The sequence below is a fragment of the Pelobates fuscus genome, chromosome 2 (genome assembly GCF_036172605.1).
Source record: "Pelobates fuscus isolate aPelFus1 chromosome 2, aPelFus1.pri, whole genome shotgun sequence".
NCBI lineage: Eukaryota > Metazoa > Chordata > Amphibia > Anura > Pelobatidae > Pelobates > Pelobates fuscus.
The window spans coordinates 304,222,185-304,245,601 of record NC_086318.1 but is presented as its reverse complement, the minus strand read 5'-3'; the positions used below and the strand labels follow the sequence as shown (position 1 = coordinate 304,245,601).

General features: G+C 47.2%; 1 protein-coding gene across 1 annotated transcript in view; it reads right to left on the bottom strand.

Moving 5' to 3' along the window:
* Positions 1 to 2,382: 2,382 nt before the first annotated feature.
* The window catches only part of ROS1 (ROS proto-oncogene 1, receptor tyrosine kinase), a 295,800-nt gene continuing 274,765 nt past the window's right edge, over positions 2,383 to 23,417 (bottom strand). The window contains exon 41 of the mRNA XM_063441784.1: positions 2,383 to 2,655. Within this exon, the coding sequence (XP_063297854.1) occupies positions 2,546 to 2,655 (110 nt within the window). The 3' untranslated portion in view covers positions 2,383 to 2,545. The remainder of the gene's footprint in view (positions 2,656 to 23,417) is intronic.

The window sequence follows — 23,417 nt, the reverse complement described above, 5'->3', positions numbered from 1 at the left end:
GGCGTCTTCTCATTGCGATTTTCACAGTGAGAAGCACGCAAGCGCCTCTAGCGACTGTCAATGAGACAGCCACTAGAGGCTGGATTAACCCAAATATAAACATAGCAGTTTCTCAGAAACTGCTATGTTTATAGAAAAAAGGGTTAACCCTAGCTGGACCAGGCACCCAAACCACTTCATTAAGCTAAAGTGGTCTGGGTGCCTATAGTGGTCCTTTAAGTTTGTACTCCTATAGTGTTGAATGGGTTAGGCAATGGCTGAATGACAGGCAACAGAGTGATGTAGTCAACGGAGTATATTTGAAGCAAGGTCTAGTTACCAGTGGGGTACCTCAGGGATCTGTACTTGGATCCATTCTCTTTAATATTTTTATTAGTGATATTGCAGAAGGTCTTGATGGTAAGGTATGTCTTTTTTCTGATGCTACTAAAATTTGTAACAGGGTTGATGCTCTAGGAGGGATAAGCCATAGAATATTTGATACCCTACTAACCTCAACATCTGAGGAAAGGGATTTAGGAGTAATTATTTCAGATGATTTAAAAGTAGGCAGAAAATGTAATAGAGCAGCAAGAAATGCTTGCAGACTGCTTGGTTTTTATATGGAGAGGTATTAGCAGTAGAAAGGGAGAAGTGCTCATGCCATTGTACAGAACACTGGTGAGATCTCACTTGTAGTATTGTACACAGTACTGGAGACCATATCTCCAGAAGGATATTGATACTTAGGAGAGAGCTCAGAGAAGGGCTACTAAACTGGTTCATGGATTACAGGATAAAACTTACGAGGAAAGGTTAAAGGATCTTAACATGTATAGCTTGGAGGAAAGACGAGAGAGGGGGATATGAAAGAAACATTTAAATACATAAAGGGAATCAACACAGTAAAGATGTAGACTGTTTAAAAGAATAAAAACTACCACAACAAGAGGACATAGTCTTAAATTAGAGGGGCAAGAGTTTAAAAATAATTTCAAGAAGTATTACTTTACAGAGAGGGTAGTGGACGCATTGAATAGCCTTGCGTGGGATCAGCATAAGACTATCCTAGATGTAAGATAAGGCCAGGGACTAATTAAAGTATTTAGCAAATTGGGCAGACTAGATGGGCTGTAAGGTTCTTATCTGCCGTCACATTTTATGTTTCTGTGTTTCTATGTTTCAAGCTGACTATTTACTAAGAAAGATCTTTTAACGATCTTCTAAAAATGATCAGTTAACTGTTCATCAGGGAGATAAGGTTAGATGTTCCTAATGTTTCACTCTGGTTGGAAGTACTTCAGATCCTTATATTATTAACCAAACCCTTCCATTCATGAAGCTAGCCAACCCTTCCATATAGGAGATGTTTTACTAATCAAAAAAAACAACAACAAAGGTGTACAATTTTTTTAAAATACTTATCGTCAGGGACAAAAATAAATCAGTTCTTAAGAGAAAACATACAGAAAACAGTACAATATTGTAAGTATTAAAAAAATCCCATATATAACACAATTCCTGTTAATGATGGTGTCTGTTTATCTCTGATTACTTTTAGTATGAGTCGTTTTACTATTTGCATCTTGGTAGACCTTTGGTAGTTCAATAGCCCTTTGGAGCTCAGTGTTTATCCCTTTACAGCTAAGTTTGAGCCTGTCAGAGAGCAAGGATTATGGGACTAATTGGTTGCTGAGTTTGACTTCCAAAGAGAAATGCATAACAGCCAATTGTCATGAAAGAGTTTATCTAGGCAGGATGCAAATGGCATTATTTAAAATTGTATAGATAGACCTAAAGTCAAATTCACATCTTACAGTCAAGTGTGTATAATCAGAATAGTCTACAATTAGTTATACAATCATATAGAATTCAATCAGTATATATTGACAAATGTAATCTTACAACAAACCAAACAGAAAATTTGGACGGATACTGGGTCTATCTAGAGCACAGATAATGCCAATAAATATCAAGGCTCAGAAAGGGGTGGGGGGGGACAATCTGGGGGGTGAATCATTCACAGGGTAGGTTAATTCAATAGATCACTGGTCTGGCCTGAAACTTTCATAGTATAAAATCCATGGATCCCATATTTTTTATATTTATATAGTCTTTTTTAACTATATTAAAGTATAATTTTTCTTCCTCTCTCTGAAAATTTGAGGTTTTATTTCAATCCCTGTTGGAGTGGTTGTATTTCTCCAATGTCTAGCTAAATCTTTTTTTCAAGTCAAGCTTTGTTGGAAAAAGTATGGGTCACCTTCAAGCAGCCTTTTTGAATTAACCTAAAATTATATTTGTTTATTTTAAGCTTGAGTTTGAAAATTTGGACTATATTAAAAGAACACCAACACACGTTAGAACGTCAGTTTTTACAGGTTTGGACATTTATTTATTCGATTTCCAGTATCTTTAAGACACACTCTTTCTGCTTATATCCAGACAACTGTCACAAAAAATTAACCAAACTACATGTTCAAGGATTTGCTTTATCTTCAGGTTTGTGATTGTTCAGGATAATTGTTCTCATTGTAGGAAGTATGTCTTTGTTTTGTTATGGTTTCTACACTGTTGCAACCATCAAATAATTGAGGCCTTCTGCATTCCTTGTTTCAGTGAGGGTCAACGAATCAATGCCTTCTGCATCTATGCCTACCACATTGTCATCGGAGTCTGAAAATACATACACATTTCATTCAATTACTATATTGGAAGGTCAAGGGAACGCATCTGAGAAATTAAAATAATTCAAAGTAAATCTCCACACAGCAAAAAAAATAATAATAATAACATTATTCTTTAAGGAATAAAAAGATAACAGCAGAAAAACATATTTGCAGCATACATTACTGGCCTGCTTTCATTACAATGTCACATTTTACCATCCTAACAAATACTTTCTTACTTATAACTGGTAATCTCTGCTTCATAAACTATTGAAACTCTTTAAACATATTCTATTTTATGCTAGTTAACTTTTTATGCTAGTTAAATATGACAGCATAAGCAGGGGCGGACTGAAAACCCTCAGGGCCCCCGGGCAAAATAAATCAAGGGCCCCCTTACAGGCCCCACCCATGCTCCGCAGCAAGCCCTGCCCTTCTCCCGCCTCCAGCCACACCCTACACAATCTTTAGACACAAGGAACAAAAGTGCAATAAGTTCTAAACAAGTGCAATATAATTAACAAATGCAAAAAATAAACTGCAAAATAAATAACAATAATCCCCTCAAGACCCCAGTAGAGACTACAATTGAGGGCTAATGGGCCATGGAGGGGGTCTTTCTAGCAGAGGCTATCTCAGTGTCCTTTAGAGAGTGTGTTAGAAAGAATCTCCTCCAGGCCCCATTAGAGACTACAATGGAGTCTAATGGGGCCTGGAGGGGGTCTCTCCAACACTCTGGTTCCTTTTTTACAATATAGCAACACAACATAGCTCGCTGATACCTAGGCCAAGTTGGCTCCTCTTACCTTAATTACTGTTGCTGGCTGGCATTCTGTGGGCTTTCTGGCTGGCTGTGGCTTGCTGGCTATGGCTGGCAGGCTGTGGGCTTGCTGTATGTAAGCCTGTGGCTTGCTGTAGGCCTGTGGACTGGCTATTAGCCTGTGGCTGGCTGCTGGCATGTGGCTGGCTGCTGGCCTGGCTGGCCTGTGGGCTGGCTGGCCTGTGGGCTGTCTGGCCTGTGGGTTGGCTGGCCTGTGGGTTGGCTGACTGGCTGGCTGGCTACTGGCCTGTGGGCTGGCTGGCTACTGGCCTGGCTGGCTGGTGGCCTGTGGGCTGGCTGGCCAGTGGGCTGGCTGACTGGCTTATTGGCTGGCCTGTGGGCTGGCCTCTAAAGATGGCCAACAAATGTGTGGCCGAGACCAGTTTTTAGGGCTTTGTAAGGCAGTGAGCAGAATCCTTGGCCTCCAGGGGCCTGCCCATATGGCCCACCCCCAAGTCAGCCCACATGACCCATCTTGAGTCCACCCACAAGGATGAAGTGTGTGTGTGTGTGTGTGTACTGAATTTGATTGTGTGTGTATGGCTGTAGAATGTGTGTAGTGGATGCAAAGTGCATGAGTAAAGTAGATACAGTGTTTATAGTGGACTCAGATTGAATGTTTGTGTAGCGGATAGAGAGTGTGTGTAGAGTGGATGAATCGTGTGTATAGTGAATGCAGAGTGTGTGTTTGTGTAATGGATGTAGTGTGTAGTGAATTATGTATATTTGTGTAGTGAGTACTGTGTGTGTGTTTGTGTAGTGGATGGTGTGTGTGTGTGTTTGTGTAGTGGATGGTGTGTGTGTTTGTGTAGTGAATGATGCATGTGTTTGTGTAGTGAATGCTGCGTGTGTGTTTGTGTAGTGGATGCAGTGTGTGTGTGTATTTTTTAGCTGTTGAAATTTTACAATTTGTTTTTAACAAAAATCTTTCTCCCTCCCTGCCTCTTACTTGTAGCCAGGGAGTGGGGGCACTGAGTGTGTGGTTGTGTAGTAGATGCAGTTTGTGTGTTTATGTGGTGAATGATATATGTGGTTGTGTAGTGGATGATGTGTATTTGTGTAGTGGATGACGTGTGTGGTTGTTTATTTGTGTAGTGGATGATGTGTGTGGTTGTGTAGTGGATGCAGTTTGTGTGATGATGTATGTGGCTGTGTAGTGGATGATGTGTGTGGTTGTGTAGTGGATGATGTGTATATGTGTAGTGGATGATGTGTGTGGTTGTGTAGTGGATGCATTTTGTCTGTTTGATGATGTATGTGTGTGGTGGATGTGTGACAGATGCTGCTGGGGGGTATTTTTTAGTGGTTGGATTTTTATAAAAAAAATGTTTAAATGTACTTCCCCCTCCCTGCCTCTTACCTGTAGCCAGGGAGGGGGACAGTGGATTCCCTGGTGGTCCAGTGGCACAGCTTGTTGGGCCAGCATAGTGGGGCCCAGCAGACTCCATTTTCCCCCTCCTGCAGCCAGTGATCTATCTCAGTGATTCCCAACCTTTTTTCACTTGGGAACCCCATGGCAGTCAATTTCCATAAATTGTACCCCTTAGATTAGTGAAATGTTTGTAATTAATATAGTTGCTGTTATTTCAAATGTATACATTTTTCTCTGCCGTAGGCTCTCCTTCTCTGCCGCAGGCTCTCCCTGCTCCGTCTCTGCCCCAGGCTCTCCCTGCTCCTTCTCTGTCCCAGGCTCTCCCTGCTCCTTCTCTGCCCCAGGCTCTCCCTGCTCCTTCTCTGTCCCAGGCTCTCCCTGCTCCTTCTCTGTCCCAGGCTCTCCCTGCTCCTTCTCTGTCCCAGGCTCTCCCTGCTCCTTCTCTGCCCCAGGCTCTCCCTGCTCCTTCTCTGCCCCAGGCTCTCCCTGCTCCTTCTCTGCCCCAGGCTCTCCCTGCTCCTTCTCTGTCCCAGGCTCTCCCTGCTCCTTCTCTGTCCCAGGCTCTCCCTGCTCCTTCTCTGCCCCAGGCTCTCCCTGCTCCTTCTCTGCCCCAGGCTCTTCCTTATACCCCAGGCTCCCCCTATTCTTTTTCTGACCCCAAAGGAAGGTGCCACTGTGTGTGTGGGGGAGTGACAATGTGGGGGAGGGGCAGTGTGAAAGTGTAGTGGCAGTGACAGTGGGGGAGGGGGCAGTGTGACAGTGTAGGGGCAGTGACAGTGGGGGAAGGGGCAGTGTGACAATGTAGGGGCAGTGACAGTGGAGGAGGGGGCAGTGTGACAGTGTAGGGGCAGTGACAGTGGGGGAGGGGGCAGTGTGACAGTGTAGGGGCAGTGACAGTGGGGGAGGGGGCAGTGTGACAGTGTATGGGCAGTGACAGTGGGGGAGGGGGCAGTGTGACAATGTAGGGGCAGTGACAGTGGTGGAGGGGGCAGTGTGACAGTGTAGGGGCAGTGACAGTGGGGGAAGGGGCAGTGTGACAATGTAGGGGCAGTGACAGTGGGGGAGGGGGCAGTGTGACAGTGTAGGGGCAGTGACAGTGGGGAGGGGGCAGTGTGACAGTGTAGGGGCAGTGACAGTGGGGGAGGGGGCAGTGTGACAATGTAGGGGCAGTGACAGTGGGGGAGGGGGCAGTGTGACAATGTAGGGGCAGTGACAGTGGGGGAAGGGGCAGTGTGACAATGTAGGGGCAGTGACAGTGGGGGAGGGGGCAGTGTGACAGTGTAGGGGCAGTGACAGTGGGGAGGGGGCAGTGTGACAGTGTAGGGGCAGTGACAGTGGGGGATGGGGCAGTGTGACAATGTAGGGGCAGTGACAGTGGGGGAGGGGGCAGTGTGACAGTGTAGGGGCAGTGACAGTGGTGGATGGGCTGTGTGACAGTGGGGGAGGGGCAGTGTAACAGTGTAGGGGCAGTGACAGATGTGGATGGGCAGTGTGACAGTGGGGGAGGGGGCAGTGTGACAGTGTAGGGGCAGTGACAGTGGGGGAGGGGGCAGTGTGACAGTGTAGGGGCAGTGACAGTGGGGAGGGGGCAGTGTGACAGTGTAGGGGCAGTGACAGTGGGGGAGGGGGCAGTGTGACAGTGTAGGGGCAGTGACAGTGGGGGAGGGGGCAGTGTGACAATGTAGGGGCAATGACAGTGGGGAGGGGGCAGTGTGACAGTGTAGGGGCAGTGACAGTGGGGGAGGGGGCAGTGTGACAGTGTAGCGGCAGTGACAGTGGGGGAGGGGGCAGTGTGACAGTGTAGGGGCAGTGACAGTGGGGGAGGGGGCAGTGTGACAATGTAGGGGCAATGACAGTGGGGGAGGGGGCAGTGTGACAATGTAGGGGCAATGACAGTGGGGGAGGGGGCAGTGTGACAGTGTAGGGGCAGTGACAGTGGGGGAGGGGGCAGTGTGACAGTGTAGGGGCAGTGACAGTGGGGGAGGGGGCAGTGTGACAATGTAGGGGCAATGACAGTGGGGGAGGGGGCAGTGTGACAGTGTAGGGGCAGTGACAGTGGGGGAGGGGGCAGTGTGACAATGTAGGGGCAATGACAGTGGGGGAGGGGGCAGTGTGACAGTGTAGGGGCAGTGACAGTGGGGGAGGGGGCAGTGTGACAGTGGGGGAGGGGGCAGTGTGACAGTGGGGGAGGGGGCAGTGTGAAAATGTAGGGGGCAGTGACCTATCTCTCCATGCACAATAAGGAGATCTCTTACCTTTCTGAGATCCCATGTGTAGCAGTGTGTAGGGTTGCACGGGGCCATGTGTGACAATGTAGGGGCAGTGACAGTGGGGGAGGGGGCAGTGTGACAGTGTAGGGGCAGTGACAGTGGGGAGGGGGCAGTGTGACAGTGTAGGGGCAGTGACAGTGGGGGATGGGGCAGTGTGACAATGTAGGGGCAGTGGCAGTGGGGGAGGGGGCAGTGTGACAGTGTAGGGGCAGTGACAGTGGTGGATGGGCTGTGTGACAGTGGGGGAGGGGCAGTGTAACAGTGTAGGGGCAGTGACAGATGTGGATGGGCAGTGTGACAGTGGGGGAGGGGGCAGTGTGACAGTGTAGGGGCAGTGACAGTGGTGGATGGGCTGTGTGACAGTGGGGGAGGGGCAGTGTAACAGTGTAGGGGCAGTGACAGATGTGGATGGGCAGTGTGACAGTGGGGGAGGGGGCAGTGTGACAATGTAGGGGCAATGACAGTAGGGGAGGGGGCAGTGTGACAGTGTAGGGGCAGTGACAGTGGGGGAGGGGGCAGTGTGACAATGTAGGGGCAGTGACAGTGGGGGAGGGGGCAGTGTGACAGTGTAGGGGCAGTGACAGTGGGGGAAGGGGCAGTGTGACAATGTAGGGGCAGTGACAGTGGGGGAGGGGGCAGTGTGACAGTGTAGGGGCAGTGACAGTGGGGGAGGGGGCAGTGTGACAGTGTAGGGGCAGTGACAGTGGGGGAGGGGGCAGTGTGACAATGTAGGGGCAATGACAGTGGGGGAGGGGGCAGTGTGACAGTGTAGGGGCAGTGACAGTGGGGGAGGGGGCAGTGTGACAATGTAGGGGCAGTGACAGTGGGGGAGGGGGCAGTGTGACAGTGTAGGGGCAGTGACAGTGGGGGAAGGGGCAGTGTGACAATGTAGGGGCAGTGACAGTGGGGGAGGGGGCAGTGTGACAGTGTAGGGGCAGTGACAGTGGGGGAGGGGGCAGTGTGACAATGTAGGGGCAATGACAGTGGGGGAGGGGGCAGTGTGACAGTGTAGGGGCAGTGACAGTGGTGGATGGGCAGTGTGACAGTGGGGGAGGGGGCAGTGTGACAGTGGGGGAGGGGGCAGTGTGAAAATGTAGGGGGCAGTGACCTATCTCTCCATGCACAATAAGGAGATCTCTTACCTTTCTGAGATCCCATGTGTAGCAGTGTGTAGGGTTGCACGGGGCCATGTGTGACAATGTAGGGGCAGTGACAGTGGGGGAGGGGGCAGTGTGACAGTGTAGGGGCAGTGACAGTGGGGAGGGGGCAGTGTGACAGTGTAGGGGCAGTGACAGTGGGGGATGGGGCAGTGTGACAATGTAGGGGCAGTGGCAGTGGGGGAGGGGGCAGTGTGACAGTGTAGGGGCAGTGACAGTGGTGGATGGGCTGTGTGACAGTGGGGGAGGGGCAGTGTAACAGTGTAGGGGCAGTGACAGATGTGGATGGGCAGTGTGACAGTGGGGGAGGGGGCAGTGTGACAGTGTAGGGGCAGTGACAGTGGTGGATGGGCTGTGTGACAGTGGGGGAGGGGCAGTGTAACAGTGTAGGGGCAGTGACAGATGTGGATGGGCAGTGTGACAGTGGGGGAGGGGGCAGTGTGACAATGTAGGGGCAATGACAGTAGGGGAGGGGGCAGTGTGACAGTGTAGGGGCAGTGACAGTGGGGGAGGGGGCAGTGTGACAATGTAGGGGCAGTGACAGTGGGGGAGGGGGCAGTGTGACAGTGTAGGGGCAGTGACAGTGGGGGAAGGGGCAGTGTGACAATGTAGGGGCAGTGACAGTGGGGGAGGGGGCAGTGTGACAGTGTAGGGGCAGTGACAGTGGGGGAGGGGGCAGTGTGACAGTGTAGGGGCAGTGACAGTGGGGGAGGGGGCAGTGTGACAATGTAGGGGCAATGACAGTGGGGGAGGGGGCAGTGTGACAGTGTAGGGGCAGTGACAGTGGGGGAGGGGGCAGTGTGACAATGTAGGGGCAGTGACAGTGGGGGAGGGGGCAGTGTGACAGTGTAGGGGCAGTGACAGTGGGGGAAGGGGCAGTGTGACAATGTAGGGGCAGTGACAGTGGGGGAGGGGGCAGTGTGACAGTGTAGGGGCAGTGACAGTGGGGGAGGGGGCAGTGTGACAGTGTCGGGGCAGTGACAGTGGGGGAGGGGGCAGTGTGACAGTGTAGGGGCAGTGACAGTGGTGGATGGGCAGTGTGACAGTGGGGGAGGGGGCAGTGTGACAGTGGGGGAGGGGGCAGTGTGAAAATGTAGGGGGCAGTGACCTATCTCTCCATGCACAATAAGGAGATCTCTTACCTTTCTGAGATCCCATGTGTAGCAGTGTGTGTAGGGTTGCATGGGGCCCGAGCTCCTCTGTCCCAGCTTGCCTGTCTGCCTGACTGCCTCCCATGCGGTCTGCTCTGCAATCACTCCAGGAAGGGGGCGGAGCCAAACCGGGAAGGGGCGGGGCAACATGCATGTAGCCGGAAAGCCACAAGTGCTTAATCAGACCGTCGGGCAAATGCTCTGAATAGGTCCTGCGGAAGGCAATTATATGCACTGCACTTTGAAGGACCGGGGGCCCGGGCACGCATTGGATTACCTGTGCAGTCCGGGCCCCCTGGTGGCGGGCCCCCCTCCTGGCGTGCCCGACCGGTCAGTCCGCCCCTGAGCATAAGACTAGAGTGAGTGTGTCCTTAGCACAGCAAGTAAGACAGGAGCATTCAATTAAGGGAACAACAATAATGGTTCCTTGTTCCTTAATTCTAACGTCATAGTTTGCTGTAAAAGGCAATGGAATGTACATGTTTTTGTGGGATATTATTTGGGTCACCAGACCAATTTTTGAAGTGTCTCATTCAAAGCCAGACTCTCTTCCTCCGATTCTCTAGCTAATGCTTTGACTGAAGGTATGTTTCTATTTGGGCCTGTAGATTATTGTTATTTATATAGCACCAACTAATTCTGCAGCGCTTTACAATATTATGAAAGGGGGGGAAATTTACAAGAAATTAGACAATTACACAGTGACACAGGAACAATAGGTAGATGAGGGCCCTGCTCAAATGAGCTTACAATCTAGAGGAGGTGGACTACAAATACACAACAGGGCAGCAAGGGTGACCGCCACCAAACAAGGTGGAAAAGTAGCAGAACTGGAGGTGAGAGTGGAGTGTGGCTCTATAGGAGAGCAAGAGACGGATATGGATAGGTACAGATAAGTTACTCTGGAAGTTTATAAGCATTTCTGAACAGATGTGTTTTGAGGGACTTCTTAAATAATTGAAGACTTTGGGAGAGTCTGATGGGGGTAGGCAGGCTGTCCGAAAGGAAGGGAGCCGACCAATAGAAGTCTTGCAAGCGCAAGTTAGCAGTAAGGCGAGCAGTGGACAGGAGAAGGCCACCGGAAGAGCGGAGAGACCGAGAAGGGGCATATCTATGAATCAGTGAAGAAATTAAGAGGGGCTAGAGTTGGTTAGAGCTTTATAGGTAAGGGTTAGTGTGGTGGACCGCCTGGTACCCCGATTGGGTACTTCAGCCAATCACGCTTCGCAGCTTGGCTGGGGACTTGCCATTGCTTCCCACCCTGGCACAGGGTCCTGAAGCAAGCTTCCAGTAATCAAAGCTCTCCTGCAGAGAGTATAGCTGTGTAGTAATTGTAGCTGTTATAGTATTCCCCCCACACATTAGTCAAGACTTAATGCTGGGAGTAGATCTGCTTAATGCAGCCAAGCACACTCAATTTATACACACAGTAAACTCCTCCCCTGTGCCTGAGAGATAATTGAGTCAGGAACTATACAAACTCAATTATCTCCAGGTACAGAAAAGTATAACAATTTTTACCCCAAAAGTACTCACAAAATACAAGGATCCCCCTCAAGAGTCACATCCCTGGATAGCCCTGATCTGAGTGCCTATCATATCCAAAAAGCACTCAGATCGGTTCGGTGTTTTGAAATTTCCATCGAGGTAAACCTTTCACTTTCAGGAGTCCATAACCAAATTAAATACCTAACCAATCCTCTGGCTCCTAGGTAGCGATTGTTCGCCTAGTTCATGTGAACAATCCTACTGAATGGCACTCTCCTGACATGAGTAGAAACAAAGCAGACATTCGTCAAAGTTCAGCGGTATTCGCAAGTTAGAGTGTCCGATTTTAGTTCCATGCACTCTATAACCAAACACTGCTGCCTGCGTTTGTGCAACAAAATGGCTGCCAACTCAGTTCCCACGTGTTCGTGCATATGAACGGCGGCCACCTCGCTGAACACTTAGAATGTGGAGGTGTCAGGAGAGGTCAATAGGGGTTAACGAGCCTAGAGGTGGTCCTCAATTCGTGCGTTTGTTCGGTTCCCGAACTAATAGGAAAGCCACACGAACCAAGTCTTTTAAAAGTCTGTTACATGGCCCATAGACCTTGGGCAGGGGGCTAGCCAGCAGGCTCCTCCAGGAGCTCGTAGCAGAAGCATTTTTGCCACAGTTAGTATTCTAAATTGACATCTATAGGATACAGGATCGATATAGGGGTGAGGTATGGGAAGAGCGACTGGTGAGAAAGATCAGCCTGGTGGCAGCATTCATTACCTATTGTAGCATGGCAGTTCGGCTTCTGGGGAGACTAACAAGTCTATCAAGAAGCTTTGAGGAAAAAGGAAGCAGGGATAGGGGGCGATAGTTGGAAGGGGAAGACAGTTCTAGGGATGGCTTTTTTAGGATGGGTACAACAGTAACATGCTTAAGAGGAGCAGGGACAACACCAGATGAAAGAGATCAGTTTAGGATGTGTGTTAAGGATGGTACAAGACAAGGGAAGCAAGATCTGATAAGGTGGGACGGTACTGGATTAAGCGGACAGGTGGTGGCTGTGGAGAAGGCCTGTAGGGTAGAAAAGGTATGGTCCAGGTGTGGTTGTGAGAGGGAGAAGCAAAGGGGGGAGACTACTTTTCTTAGCTTTTCAATCTTGCCTGTAAAGTAGCATTCAAGGCTATCGGACGAAAAGTTTGTTTGGGGGGTGGCTTGAGGTGGGAAAAGGAGAGAATTTGAATTTATAATGGAGGAAGTCTGACAAGGTGCGGGAACATCTCTGCAGGTGGCGGGTCGACTTAGTGTGCCAAGGTTGGAGGCGCGTCTTCTTCTGCCACTTTAGGGGGAAATGTTATCTTCACTTTTAAGCGGCCTAGTCCAATGCAATATACTTATGCAGGTGGAGCGCAAAATCCAATCCAGATTCCCAAAAGGATCTTGGGATTATTTCAATTCAGACATAAATGGGAATAAAATCATATAATAGTGAAGCACAGTAACACTTTAAAACATTTATTTTACACACTAGACACAAAACACTCTGATCCACATATAAGGGTTGGAGTCCAAGAAAAAATAAAAAGAAAATGAAACAGTAGTAAAAATAGCCTCTTACAAGGTTTAAGAAAGTGAGTATATGCAGACCCTGCTGCTACTCACAAACGCTTTTGTGGTGCCCCTGCTCGGGATTAGTTGATGTATCAGCTCGTTTCCACACACCATCCACGGAAACGAGCTGATACATCAACTAATCCCGAGCAGGGGCACCACAAAAGCGTTTGTGAGTAGCAGCAGGGTCTGCATATACTCACTTTCTTAAACCTTGTAAGAGGCTATTTTTACTACTGTTGTTTCATTTTCTTTTTTCTTGGACTCCAACCCTTATATGTGGATAGGAGTGTTTTGTGTCTAGTGTGTAAAATAAATGTTTTAAAGTGTTACTGTGCTTCACTATTATATGATTTTATTCCCATTTATGTCTGAATTGAAATAATCCCAAGATCCTTCTGGGAATCTGGATTGGATTTTGCGCTCCACCTGCATAAGTGTATTGTTCATTCTTTTGGTGTGTGGTTTGGGCTCACACAGGTGTGTAGCAGCTAACAATTATCAAAGTATTTAAGATTGATATATATTTGGGTGGTGAGGGAGTGTTTACACATTTTTTCTTCCCCACCCTGCACTTATACTAAATATTCATTTTAGCGCTTTTATATTACCAATACGATTTTAGTCCAATGCAATATTGAGAGAGAAATAACATCTCCAATTGCATAAGTAGTGACAGTGCCACTTTTGTGCATTTCATTAGGAGTTAATTATGCTGCACAATGCGGGGGTATTGCAGTGAATTTAGGTTTAAAACACCTTTGCTTTTAACATGGCAGGTATGGATTTTATGAATATTAATTGAAGCATATGGTGTCACAATGTGATTTAAAGATCATGTTATGGTATGGGGTTAGACATAGGGTGGGGTTTTGGACAGGATTGAATCAATATATGTGCAAATGTCTATAATATGTACATTTAGGATGAAGCACCTGGTCTTTTTGCTAACAAAACAACACCCCGGCCCTTAGGAAAGGTTTTTGTTTATATCCTTTATGTCTGTACCTCTGGTGATAATAACATGAATAAAGTAGTCAGTAGGCTGATAGCACCTATGATATAATATTTACAGAATAGTCTTTCCTCTACCAAACACAATGCCCTTGAATCGATGGATGGCTGCATGAGCAGTCCTAAATAACCATAAATAACAATTTCAAGCCCATACACATCATGATTTGTGGTTGTGACAAAATGGCTTTTGTCACTGGGTCTGCATGTGACAAACTGCCCTGCCCCCCTATCTCTTGGAGGAGACGGATTGCTAGCCTCTTACCCTGGGATGCTGGCCCGTTATGTCATGGGGTCTTAAGGCACTTGGGACAGAGCCCTCTGTCTCTGGATCACATCATTCGCCTTACTTGCTTGGATTGTACATTTCCCCTGTTACACTCGTATGTGGGTTTGTGCAGTTTAACTTCCATTACAGCTGGTGAACTTAAACTTTACTCAACGTTATTGAGAACTGTGTTCGTGGGATCTGAGCGCTATTCACCTATAATATGCGCTCAGATCCAAGCTATCTGGGGGTGTGTGGAACATGGGGACTTCGTTCAGTGAAACATGAGTTATTGATTTTAATACAGTTTTGTTAAAAGGTAAAAAGCACATGTTTCTCTCTGCCCGGAGATAATTAGGTTCTCTGCAACCACTTAAGTTAATTATCTCCAGGATAGAGAGGAGGGGTAAGTTAATTATCTCCAGGATGCAGAGGAGGGGTTACACTCTTCCTGTGGGTGTGTATAAGAATTGTACTGTATACTGATTGGTTCTGCATATTTTGTTACAGTCTTCCACAAGGTCCCATGTGGGAGTTCCCTTGCTGGGAGACCATCATAAAAGGGCTGATTTTGGCCATCAATAAACACATTCGTTTTACCCCTTCATGAAGTCTCGACTCATGTTTGGGGAATTGGGAGCTATAATCACTACTTCACTCTTTTCAGCTTGGATTTCGGGAGACGCTACAAGGATCAGCGCTGCACGGATAGCAGGATCCTTTATGCTGGTGGCAAGCGGCGTGATTTTCTCCGGAATGGATATACAGAACCGAATCAAGTAGTGAATAGCATCCTAGCGACACGGGTACCATGGATTTATAATTAGGGCAACGCTAGTATTCGTACAGTGCCCCTGGCTACAGCAGCATGAAATCAGCTAGTTCCTGGACAGCGTTCCATTAGGAGGAGCACCCGGATTACAGGGATGCATCCCGGAAAGGCGTATGGCACGAGGCCAAGGAGGACATGCAGCGACAACGGAGCGAGAGTCTCCCCAGCGAGGAGCAGAGGTTGCGAATGCGATTGGCGCTGCGAAAGCCTCTGCTGGGGGAGCAGCCCCTGAAGGAGTGGGTGTCGGAGCTCGAGACCCTGGTATGGCAGGAGACCTGGTTAGAGGACGCATACCAGGCACTATGGTGGGACACAGTGCGGCAGGCTCCCTGGACGGAGGAATATCACAGACCCGAGGGTGAGGATTACAATGGCCCTGGTCTATTATGGGAGTCCTTTGACGAAAAGGATTTTGGGAGCACGGGAGAGTCCAGATTCTGGGACCTTATGGACTACAGGAGAGACCTACATGATTGGCCTCCCGAAAGGGGGGTGAGAGCAGATCTAACATTCCTGGTCAGAAGGGAGTGGGAGCTGGAGCAGGACTACCAACATCTGCTCAGCTTGATCCACTCACAGCCTAACCTGCACCACTGGCAAGACCCGGCTGAGGTACACCCTGCTCCGCTACCAGCTGCAGAGGTAGGGGACCTCATAGACTTGTCCGGGGAGGATCCACAGTCGGCAGGTGGAGATGGGACCGAGGTCTCTTCACTGGTCCTGCAGGGATTTGAGAGCCTAGTCTCCATTCCCCAGCGGCAGTGTGTCCAGCAGGGAATAGAGAGCCCAGTCTCCTTTCCCCAGCAGCAGGACACTGTATTAGGAGTAGAGACTGTCGGTCTCCAGCAGCAGAGCTGTGCAGCCAAAGGGGAGACAGTCGGTCTCCAGCAGCAGAGCTGTACATCTAAAGGGGAGACAGTCGGTCTCCAGCAGCAGAGCTGTGCAGCTAAAGGGGAGACAGTCGGTCTCCAGCAGCAGAGCTGTGCAGCCAAAGGGGAGACAGTCGGTCTCCAGCAGCAGAGCTGTACAGCTAAAGGGAAGACAGTCGGTCCCCATCAGCAGAGCTGTGCAGCTAAAGGGGAGACAGTCGGTCTTCAGCAGCAGAGCTGTGCAGAAAAGGGGGAGACAGTCGGTCTCCAGCAGCAGAGCAGTGCAGCCAAAGGGGAGACAGTCGGTCTCCAGCAGCAGAGCTGTGCAGTTAAAGGGGAGACAGTCGGTCTCCAGCAGCAGAGCTGTGCAGCTAAAGGGGAGACAGTCGGTCTCCTGCAACCAGGCTTCAACCAGACTACTCCCGTAGTAGTGCTGGTACCAGGGCAGAGTACCGCTGGTCTCTGCCCACTCAGCCACCCACCCCCGGCAGCCTACCAGTCCCACACACAGCCGTGGTGAGGCACCTGGACATGGACAAGTTTTTCCCTCACTCAGGTGTAGAAACCAGTTATTGTGGGGGGGCTGTACTGCTGTTTCTGTTTTGTGTGTGGACTGCTGGACTAACAAGGGCACTTACCGGCAGGAGGTCAGATACCCTGTTAGTCCGTTTGGAAAAGGGGAGATGTGTGACAAAATGGCTTTTGTCACTAGGTCTGCATGTGACAAACTGCCCTGCCCCCCTATCTCTTGGAGGAGACGGATTGCTAGCCTCTTACCCTTGGATGCTGGCCATGTTAAGTCATATGGGGTCTTAAGGCACTTGGGACAGAGCCCTCTGTCTCTGGATCACATCATTCGCCTTACTTGTTTAGATTTTACATTTCCCCTGTTACACTCGTATGTGGGTTTGTGCAGTTTAACTTCCATTACAGCTGGTGAACTTAAACTTTACTCAACGTTATTGAGAACTGTGTTCGTGGGATCTGAGCGCTATTCGCCTATAATATGCGCTCAGATCCAAGCTATCTGGGGGTGTGTGGAACATGGGGACTTCGTTCAGTGAAACATGAGTTATTGATTTTAATACAGTTTTGTTAAAAGGTAAAAAGCACATGTTTCTCTCTGCCCGGAGATAATTAGGTTCTCTGCAACCACTTAAGTTAATTATCTCCAGGATAGAGAGGAGGGGTTACACTCTTCCTGTGGGTGTGTATAAGAATTGTACTGTATACTGATTGGTTCTGCATATTTTGTTAGTCTTCCACAAGGTCCCATGTGGGAGTTCCCTTGCTGGGAGACCATCATAAAAGGGCTGATTTTAGCCATCAATAAACACATTCGTTTTACCCCTTTATGAAGTCTCGACTCATGTTTGGGGAATTGGGAGCTATAATCACTACTTCACTCTTTTCAGCTTGGATTTCGGGAGACGCTATAAGGATCAGCGCTGCACGGATAGCAGGATCCTTTACAGTGGTATACAGCAATATCGCTTTACTTAGAGTTGGAGAAGCTGCATACTCCTGATCTCCTTACGGGTTGTCATTTGCATTTCTGCAGAGACCATAAATGTCAAAACAAATGTGTGGAGAAATACATTTTCATCTATGCATTTGCTAGCACAATGCATAGATTATTTTTTATGTTCTTCAAAGTGACAGCAAGTCATGTTGGTCATGACAGGTGCATGTCTGGTGTATGTCTTGTGGACTCAAAATCAATCTTCTGGAGTTTCACTAGTTCAATAATGTGGCCCATAGATCATTCTCACCTTATTACATCAGCCAACATTTGCCAAGAGATAAACCTGTCTATAACGAGATACTTAATACAGAACTTTTAATGTCTAACTCCTTTGGAAAGTTTATCTCAGAAACATACACTGTTTTCAACGTGTTCTTAATGTAACAACATTATAATAAGGGCTTCCAATTAAATCTTGGCATTTCAGTCCCAGACATTTGCCGGGCAGCTTGTCTATTTTTAGATCTGTTTCTTGTACAAGCATTTAGTGTTGATGTTATCCTAAATGGAGCTACATGAAGTCACAGTGGTATTTTTATTCAGTATGTGTCTATGCTACAATTCACTTAAGTTATCATGGAATGGTCCTCATTTAGAACTCACTCGTGAAATGTGCTTCCGTCTATTAGAAAAAAGGCATACTATTTAAAGATTTCAAGTAAAAAAAAAATGCTGCTTTCTAAGAGAAGCTTAAAAGATTACTTACTGCCCTTTATAAATTATGGTGAAGTTGGAAAAAATCTGAGATAGAATACTAAATTTCCACTAGAAAGAGGAGAACTATGTGATAAATTGGAAGGAGAAGATAAATGAATAAAAAAAAAAAAATATATATATATATATATATATATATATAACCATAGATAAATAGGAGCACTCAAAATGACTTCTTTATCATGTATTTATTGTGACAAAAAGTTTACATCAAAGTGTAGAACATCAAATCAACGTTTTGACCCTGAGGGGTCGAAACGTCGATTTGATGTTCTACACTTTGATGTAAACTTTTTGTCACAATAAATACATGATAAAGAAGTCCTTTTGAGTGCTCCTATTTATCTATGGATGGATATATATATATATATATATATATATATATATATATATAAAAAATATTCCTAAACACTACGCTCTACCGGTATTTCAAACCTCCACCCGAAGTTGAATAATGAATGCACTACAATATTACAGGTATGGTACAAGGATTTTTCCCCTGTAATATTGTAGTGCATTAACTTTATAAATGATGTGTAGTGATATCGCGAACATAACATGTTCCGTTCGCGAACGCGAACTTCCGCAAATGTTCGCGAGCGGGCGAACTGGGCAACCGCCATAGACTTCAATAGACAGGCAAATTTTAAAACCCACAGGGACTCTTTCTGGCCACAATAGTGATGGAAATGTTGTTTCAAGGGGACTAACACCTGGACTGTGGCATGCCGGAGGGGGATCCATGGCAAAACTCCCATGGAAAATTACATAGTTGATGCAGAGTCTGGTTTTAATCCATAAAGGGCATAAATCACCTAACATTCCTAAATTGTTTGGAATAACATGCTTTAAAACATCAGGTATGATGTTGTATCGATTAAGTAGTGTGAGGATTACGCCCGCTTCACAGTGACAGACCAAACTCCCCGTTTAACGCACCACAAACAACCGCAAACAGTCCATTTGCACAACCGCAAACTCCCCATTTGCACAAGGTTGGATACCAAGCTAGCCATGTCCCGTTCCTTGTCCTCACTGATGTCATTGAAGGTCTCTTCCTCCACACAGCCACGTACAACACCTAGGGTCCCCGAAAGGTGACAACAAGCCCCCTGTATTTTTTTATTTTTTTTTAAATGTACACTACTGTTACACCAGATATGAGTTGCACTGGTGTGACACTGTGCCCTGGCAGGCCCTGAAGCACACGTGTGAAGGAAACCGACTGCTATTATATTACAGTCAAAAAAGTTTGTTTGTTTTTAAATGCAGGCTATTGTGACACCAGATATGAGTGGTGGCACTGGGACCACCTTAAAAATATTGGATATCGCTAAAAATCATGATCACTATATACTTTCTCTACAAACCTCTAAAACGAACCAACCTACTCATGCATCCGCTATACCACTTTATCCCACCTAAAACTAGTGCCCAGTTAAAATACTTGACTCTTACTTACCCACACTCAGTCATGCCACACACATTTCACCACTACTCTCACTGAATCCCTCTGACTACGGCTAAATTCATCTTCTACATCAGAACACTACTCCTAAGATTGGGTTGTATCCATGTCTCGTGTCTTTCATTTAGAATAGGGGCAGCTTCGGTCTCCTTCAACACTGACACTCCAGTGCATATTATTAAAAGATTGGGCAGATGGAAATCCTCAGTCTACAACCGATATATTCCTCATCCCGAGAAAGAAATGAGGAAAGCTTTTAAAAGTTTGGCTTTGTAAATTTGATGCAATAAGTGTGTTTTTCTTTAATACCTTTTCTCCCTCTTTGCATGAACCCGATTTACATATATTACTAATATGTTTCTGAACATATATATTATATTATTCACTCACTCACTCCCTGGGCCGGCCTAAGACATCATGCTGCCTAGGTCCAACGATAAATGACTATGGGGGATAATGTATAATAAACACAGGTTACTGGATATGGGAGGATAATGTATAATAAGCACAGGTTACTGGCTATGGGGGATATTGTATAATAAACACAGGTTACTGGCTATGGGAGGATAATGTATAATAAACACAGGTTACTGGCTATGGGGGGATAATGTATAATAAACACAGGTTACTGGCTATGGGAGGATAATGTATAATAAACACAGGTTACTGGCTATGGGAGGATAATGTATAATAAACACAGGTTACTGGCTATGGGGAGGATAATGTATAATAAACACTGGTTACTGGCTATGGGAGGATAATGTATAATAAACACAAGTTACTGGCTATGGGGGGATAATGTATAATAAACACAGGTTACTGGCTATGGGGGATAATGTATAATAAACACAGGTTACTGGCTATGGAGGATAATGTATGTATAATAAACACAAATAGTGATGTCCCGAACGGTTCGCTGGCGAATAGTTCCCGGCTAACATAGCATGTCCGCGTTCACCACGGATGGCGAACATATGCGATGTTCGGTCCGCCCCCTATTTTTTTTTTTGTGGCCAAATTTACTAATACTAAGTAAAAATTACTTAATATTAGTAAATTGTGCCCCTACTCGCAATACCGCGAGTAGGGGCATGTCTATTAAACAGTGACAGTAGGTCCCCCCTTTGTATTTAGGGCCCCCACCCACCGCTCAGGGGTGGGGGCCGGGGGGACAATAGGTCCCCCTCTTATTGTTAATTTTAGGGCCCCCACCCGCCACTCAGGGGTGGGGGCCGGGGGGGGTGGACAGTAGGTCCCCCCCCTATTATAAATTTTAGGGCCCCCACCCGCCGCTCAGGGGTGGGGGCCAGGGGGGACAGTAGGTCCCCCCCTATTGTTAATTTGAGGGCCCCTCACCCGCCGTTCAGGGGTGGGGGCCAGGGGGGGACAGTAGGTACCCCCTTATTATTTTTAGGGCCCCCACCCGCTGCACAGCTGTGGGGGCCGGGGGGGACACCACCCGCCGCACAGGGGTGGGGCCGGGGGGGACAGTAGGTCTCCCCCTTGTTATTTTTAGGGCCCCCACCCGCCACACAGTAGTGGGGGCCGGAGAGGGGGAGGACAGTAGGTCCCCCCCACATTATCTTTATGGCCCCCACCCGCCGCTCAGGGGTGGGGGCCGGGGGGGACAGTAGGTCCCCCCCTATTGTTAATTTTAGGGCCCCTCACCCGCCGTTCAGGGGTGGGGGACAGTAGGTACCCCCCTTATTGTTATTTTTAGGGCCCCCACCCGCTGCACAGGGGTGGGGGCCGGGGGGGACAGTAGGTCCCCCCTTATTGTTATTTTTAGGGCCCCCACCCGCCGCACAGGGGTGGGGCCAGGGGGGACAGTAGGTCTCCCCCTTATTGTTATTTTTAGGGCCCCCACCCGCCACACATGGGTGGGGGCCGGAGAGGGGGAGGACAGTAGGTCCCCCCCACATTATCTTTATGGCCCCCACCCGCCGCCCAGGGGTGGGGGCCGGGGGGGAGGACAGTAGGTCCCCACCCTCATTACCATTATGGCCCCCACCCACTGCCCAGGGGTGGGGGCCGTGGGGGGGAGGATAGTAGGTCCCCCTCATTATTGGCCGGAGAGGGGGAGGACAGTAGGTCCCCCCCTCATTATCTTTATGGCCCCCACCCGCCGCCCAGGGGTGGTGGCCGGGGGGGGGAAGGAGAGTAGGTCTCCTCCCCCCCCCCCCCTTCAACCACTATTGTGGCCAGAAAGAGTCCCTGTGGGTTTTAAAATTTGCCTGCCTATTGAGGTCTATGGCGGTTCGCACGGTTCGCCGGTTCGCGAACATTTGCGGAAGTTCGCGTTTGCAAACCGAAAATTTCATGTTCGCGACATCACTAAACACAAGCACACAAAAAAAAAAATATATACAAAAAAAAAAAAATGAATGCAGCTTCAGAATTAATCTAAATTGTATGCTGTCTAGGAGGTGGGAGGGTCTGGGAGGGAGGGTCTGCTGCTGATTGGCTGGAATGTGTCTGCTGACTGTGAGGTACAGGGGTCAAAGTTTATTCAATGCTGACAAATAGGGGGCTGACCGAACATCGCATATGTTCGCCGTCCGGGACATCACTAATGATGTGCTTTTAGGGTGCAAATTACTGGCAGCTATCACTTGAAAATGTAAACAACTGCTAAAGAAAATAAGAGTTTTTTTGGTGCATTGTGAAAATTGCTTGTAAAAATTCTGAGATATTCAGAGGCACAATTTATATGGTTCACTGGATTTGTTATATTCTAAAACAGGGATAGGCAACCTTCGGCACTCTAGATGTTTTGGACTACATCCCCCATAATGCTCTTACACATGCAATGCTGGCAAAGCATCATGGTTGGTGTAGTCCAAAACATCTGAAGTGCCGACGGTTACCTATGCCTGCTCTAAAACATGCAAAATCCTAAATAATTGAAATAAATAATTACAACCACATGCACCATATGATAATGAATGGATGACTAACATAACATTAGTGCAACCTCCCATTCCTCGTACCACATTAGGAGATGCAACATTTCTCTCCTATCAATATATACCATAAAAACATAGAAACATAGAATGTGACGGCAGATAAAAACCATTCGGCCCATCTAGTCTGCCCAATTTTCTAAATACTTTCATTAGTCCCTGGCCTTATCTTATAGTTAGGATAGCCTTGTGCCTATCACACGCATGCTTAAACTCCTTTACTGTGTTAAACTCCTTTACTGTGTTAACCTCTACCACTTCAGCTGGAAGGCTATTCCATGCATCCACTACCCTCTCAGTAAAGTAATACTTCTTGATATTATTTTTAAACCTTTGTCCCTCTAATTTAAGACATAGGATGTCCTAATTTACCATCTGACTAGCTATTTGAAAATTGTTTGCTATTGTCGGGCTATATTGTAACATGTTGATGATATATTCTGCTTTGCATAGTTGTAATGGCCATAGCCCTTTAGCTTACAATAAATGTGGTGATTTTATTCCTTCCTGTCTCACTAGATGACATTCCTTAAGACACCAACCCACATCTAAGCAGTGAATATCAAGTTGCTCTAAGGTCTTCACACAGATGTTCTGTTTGCTGTCTTTAGAATGATCAGCAAACAAAGCAACCAGGCTTAACAAAGGATTGCTAATCAGTACAATAATTCCTATTATGAATTACATGCTATTTAATGTATGTTCCCCTTTAATAATAAAGAGCATATTGAAACAGGTTAAATAAGAGATGCATTAAAGTTATTGCTACCACTTTTATCATTATGTTTTTACCCTTCTTTAATATGTCCCATATGTGCAGGTCGATAATAAATGTTACCTTTTTTTCCATTACTGCAGAGAAGAGTGGAACCAAGTAGCAGGTGTAATATAAATACACACGTGGCATTCTGAGGGCATCCTAATGATGGTTTTGCATCTGTCAAACCTTTAATCACTATTGCCCATATATGTTACTATTATTATTTGCATACTGCCAAACAATTCTGAAGCACTCTGCAAGCATAGAATTGGCATAATTGACAAGTATTAACAAAGATGAGAGCTAAAGAAGGCCCGATTCAAACAAGCTTACTACAGTGGGTTTTGAATCCTTGGTTGCAGGAGATAGTCCAGCAGGCAACAAGCCCAGGGCAGTCATCTTCCCCATAGGTTGGGGCTTTTTGATGAGTACATCTGAAATAGGGGCTAGAAGCTAAAGATATTTGTTTAACTTAAATGTGGTATTTAGTGTCAGG